This window comes from Octodon degus, unplaced genomic scaffold (genome assembly GCF_000260255.1).
Source record: "Octodon degus isolate 3935 unplaced genomic scaffold, OctDeg1.0 scaffold00171, whole genome shotgun sequence".
NCBI lineage: Eukaryota > Metazoa > Chordata > Mammalia > Rodentia > Octodontidae > Octodon > Octodon degus.
This window is the reverse complement of record NW_004524747.1, coordinates 4,074,887-4,079,336: the sequence shown is the minus strand read 5'-3', so window position 1 is coordinate 4,079,336 and position 4,450 is coordinate 4,074,887. Positions and strand designations below refer to the sequence as shown.

Here is a 4,450-nt window from a genome sequence, read left to right as displayed (position 1 = left end):
AGGGCCGCACTCCCCTCGTCCTGCTTTGAGAGGAGGGAAGAGAAATAAACGTGGCAGTGCATATGAGGCCACTGGGAGACTGGAACCAGGATCGAAGGGGCATGGAATTTCGCAACAATCCGGACCTGTTCTCCCACCCTCGCTTTGCACACACTTCCCCACCATCGCCCTTGCACTCCCACACACATGCCCTCTGTCATTGGAGGGGCTGGGAAATGGGTGTGCCAGTCTTTACGGGAGACATGGCTTATTTGACGCTGCCCAGGCTTCACAAGAGAGGGAACGCTGACAGAATCTAGTAATAAACCACCATGTTAATTCCCAGCCTGGGTTGCAGACACCTCCGATGCGCCCAGTCCTTCATCCCGGTCTTTTTCTGTCCTGGAAAAAGAATTCGGGTATGCAAGAGACAAATGGTGGTTATCAGAGGATCTGAGTGGGGAGTGGGAGGTGGAGCCCAGAGTACAGAAACTGGAAAAACACGACCCTAAAACTGGGAAAACAAGGTATTGAGGTCCATGATATGCAGGCCAGTGCCAGGTGTGGCGGCTGGAGAGTGGAAAACGGTTGACCATGGAAGGGGACTCTAAGTTACAGGTCAAGAACACCTCCTGCTGTGTCCCATCCTGCTTGCTGGGCACGCTAGCCTCACACCCTGCCCTTCCTTCAGTGCAGGAGAAGGGGTGGGGCAGTGTATCCGGGAGAAATGGCGGCGGGGGCGGGGCCAAGTGGAAAGAGGGACTGGGGGACCTGCACTAGAGGGAGGACTCCAGTGCCACAGGGGGAGTGAGAACAGAATCCACGGGGAGGTATGTCTCCTTTGACACGGTTGTGTGGACACTGAAAGACAAGTGCTGAGATGCTTGTCCTAAATGATGCCCTAGCTACTAAGCTCTCAGTCTCCAAGATCTGCAGTCTGTTCTTCTGTCCTTCAGTCTGTCATTAGCACGAAGCCAGAACTGAAGCGAAGGGAGAAGAAGCAGCCCTGAATCTTTGGAGGTCAGTGTTGAAGTTGGAAAGTGTCTTGCTGGCCTCGGAGTCCTGGTGTGGTTGTGGCAGAAGTAAGAGCAGAGTGAAGGACCAGAGGCGTCTCCTCCCACATCTTCCTTCTCTTGCTGTGGCCTGTCTTTTTTGGTGCAGGGAAAAAGATGTAGCATATAGCTTCTTAGTTAATAGAATGAGAAGTTGAGAATAGGGAGAAAAGAGAAACCGTGAGAGGGAGCAACTTTTGAACTCTAACAGGGCAAATAAGGAAACAAACCAGAATCCATTTGCTGACAGCTCAAAAACATCCTTTCTATGATCCGTCTTCAGGTCTGTACAACTGACAAGTCCTGTGGAAAAGAGCAAACTGATTCTGACCCAGGAGTTCGTATGTACACAAGCACCATCTAGGGACCTTTGGGTAGGTAAATATGGTGGAAGGACATGAGAAGTGAGTAGAAGATTTCCCAGCTTTCCATACTGCCTCAAATCTCCCCCATTTAGGAGACAAAATTATACATTTTACCACGTGAGAGTGTAAGCTGGGAATGCAGATATAACCCGGTCTATTAAGTCTCTAAGTCTCTAAATGAGCAAATGGAGTTCCATGTACCTGTTTCTGGGTGTTAGCCCATTAACTAGACACTGGGTCCCCAAATTCTCCTCTAAGTAAGCCTGGTTCGTCACAAAGTGAGCCAACCCTATGCCTGATTTCTAACATTTACTCCTAGGTCCCACTCTGTTTGAAGTTTGGCAGAATTTGCAAGCCTGAAACCTCACCTTGACATACATTCATCTGGCTCAGCAAGGCAGCTCTACACCTTGCATCAGAGAATCACCCCAACTACACAATGAGCCGTGTTCGGGATGCTGGTTGCGTAGCGGCGGGGATAGTGATCGGAGCTGGTGCCTGGTATTGTGTCTACAAATACACCAGGGGAAGAGACCAGAAGAAGAGGAAACTGGCGAAGCCCAAGAACCGGGCTGTGGCCGGGACTGGAACCAGGGCTAGAGCGGGGCTCAGGGCTGGGTTCACAATTGACCTTGGACCGAGATTTAGTCCACCAACCACCATCTGTGCCAGGACAGACAAGGCCCAGAATGAAGCTTCTGCTTGTGATACTGCTGGTGGTGAGGCAGTTGTCCGAGCTTCATCTAGTACTGATGCTCAGAGTGAGGCAGGAAGTCTGGCTCAGAAGATAGAAGGGACAGAGATTGGTCCTAAGACTGAAGCAGAAGTACGGGCTACAGTGACCTCTGCAATGGCACAACCTCTAGGTATGGCAGAAGCTCCCAAAGCTATAGAGGGTTGCTCAATGGCAGGGATTCCCAAAGTGGCAGAAGCTCCCAGCACAGCAGAGCCTCTCAGGGCAATGATAACACCAGGGGTAGCAATGTCTTCTAGAGCAGCAATGCCTCCCAGGGCACTAGGGTTGCCTCAGGGGACAGCATTGTTTACCAAGGCAACAGCAGCCACAGAGACAGTAGAGGTTCCTGGAATATCAGCACCCATTGAGGTGGCAGAGGGTTCTGGAATGACAATACTTGGAGAGGCAATAGGGGCTCCTGTGTCCACAGCACCTGCTGGGGCAGTAATAACTGCCAGGGCTGCAGAGGTTCCTGGGACTTCAGGGTCTACTAGAACAACAGGAGCTTCCAAGAAGGCAACCCCTGGAGCTCACACTGGGGCTATACCTAAGGCTGGGTCAGCCACTGGAGCTGTACCTAAAGGTGGGGCCAAAGGTGGAACCAGGTCCCGGACTGGAGGCAAGGGCAAGAGCAAGAAAAGTAGGGCTGAAGTAGATGAATTGGGGATGGGCTTCCGCCCTGGTGATGGAGCTGCAGCAGCTGCAGCAGCCTCTGCTAATGGAGGACATGCTTTCTTAGCAGAGATCCCTGATTCTGAGGAAGAAGAGTCTGGGTGGACTGACACAGAGTCAGATTCAGACTCTGAACCTGAGACACAGTGCAGAGGGAGAGGGAAGAAAACAGTTCCCATGCAAAAGCGCCCCTTCCCTTATGAAATCGATGAGATTCTGGGTGTGCGAGATCTCAGGAAAGTCCTTGCTTTGCTTCAAAAATCAGATGATCCTTTTATCCAACAGGTGGCTTTGCTCACTCTGAGCAACAATGCCAATTATTCATGCAATCAAGAGACAATTCGTAAATTGGGAGGCCTCCCAATTATTGCAAACATGATCAACAAAACTGATCCTCATATTAAGGAAAAAGCCTTGATGGCCATGAATAATCTCAGTGAAAATTATGAAAACCAGGGCCGGCTTCAGGTATACATGAATAAAGTGATGGATGATATCATGGCCTCTAACCTGAACTCTGCAGTACAGGTAGTTGGACTAAAATTTTTAACAAACATGACAATCACTAATGACTACCAACACCTGCTTGTCAATTCCATTGCAAACTTTTTCCGTTTGTTATCTCAGGGAGGTGGAAAAATCAAGGTTGAGATTTTGAAAATACTTTCCAACTTTGCTGAAAATCCAGCTATGCTAAAGAAACTTCTCAGTACCCAAGTGCCATCATCATTTAGTTCCTTGTATAACTCTTATGTAGAATCAGAAATTCTTATTAATGCACTTACACTGTTTGAGATTATTTATGACAATCTCAGAGCAGAAGTATTCAACTACAGAGAATTCAACAAAGGTTCCCTTTTTTACTTATGCACTACATCTGGAGTGTGTGTTAAGAAAATTCGAGCTTTGGCAAATCATCATGATCTCTTGGTGAAAGTGAAAGTTATAAAATTAGTGAACAAATTCTGATTGCTGTATGCTTTCAAAAGCTTAAATTTCTTAGTTTCATGGCCTAGAAGTACTGCAAATTTAATGCTACTGCATTTTTATTTGCTTATTTGATAAAGGGATCCTTTCAGCTGCCAGTTTTAAAAAATGTATCTGCCAAAGTGATGTTATCTGTGACAGTCACCAGCTTTAAGTTAAATCATATTATGAATACCAAATAGTCCTCTTGTAATGAAAACATATTGTGAGTATAATCATGCTGCTTGGGCGGAATATTTTTACTGGTTCCTCTGTGAGTTGACAGCATACCTGTCCATTATAAATGGCCTACTCTGCTATTACTTGTTTTGACTTGAATTTATCCACCAAAGGCTTCATTCATGTATCATCAATAAAGTTGAATGTTTCAAATTTTAAAAATTTGTTCTTATTCTTGAGCTTAAAATCTAACTGAAGAGATAAGGAACATAAATACAAAAAAATTGCTACTACGTACCCACTCTTTGTGAAATAGTTGCTATGTGGCTAAATGATGCAGAGCTTGCTAACATAACTTTCTTCAGTGGGGAAGGGCATATTTAAGATGAGCCTGAAGGGCAGTCCAGCAGGGGAAATGATTGAAAGAAAGGTATAAAAGTGGAAAATAGGAAGCTGTGGGAAGAGACATGAGGACAGGTAAGGGTGATAACTGAAGGTGG

The 4,450-nt window shown here is 46.7% G+C and overlaps 1 protein-coding gene across 2 annotated transcripts in view; it reads left to right on the top strand.

Annotated features, from left to right (window-relative positions):
- Armcx2 (armadillo repeat containing, X-linked 2) overlaps window positions 1-4,134 on the top strand; it is a 9,172-nt gene extending 5,038 nt beyond the window's left edge. Inside the window, exons 2-4 of one of the 2 annotated variants that reach the window (XM_023703451.1) lie at window positions 326-398; window positions 1,315-1,405; window positions 1,716-4,134. In XM_023703451.1, coding sequence (XP_023559219.1) covers window positions 1,836-3,773 — 1,938 coding nt within the window. In that variant the 5' untranslated portion in view covers window positions 326-398; window positions 1,315-1,405; window positions 1,716-1,835 and the 3' untranslated portion in view covers window positions 3,774-4,134. The remainder of the gene's footprint in view (window positions 1-325; window positions 399-1,314; window positions 1,406-1,715) is intronic. The other variant, XM_004643345.2, reaches the window with a different exon arrangement.
- Window positions 4,135-4,450: the final 316 nt, after the last annotated feature.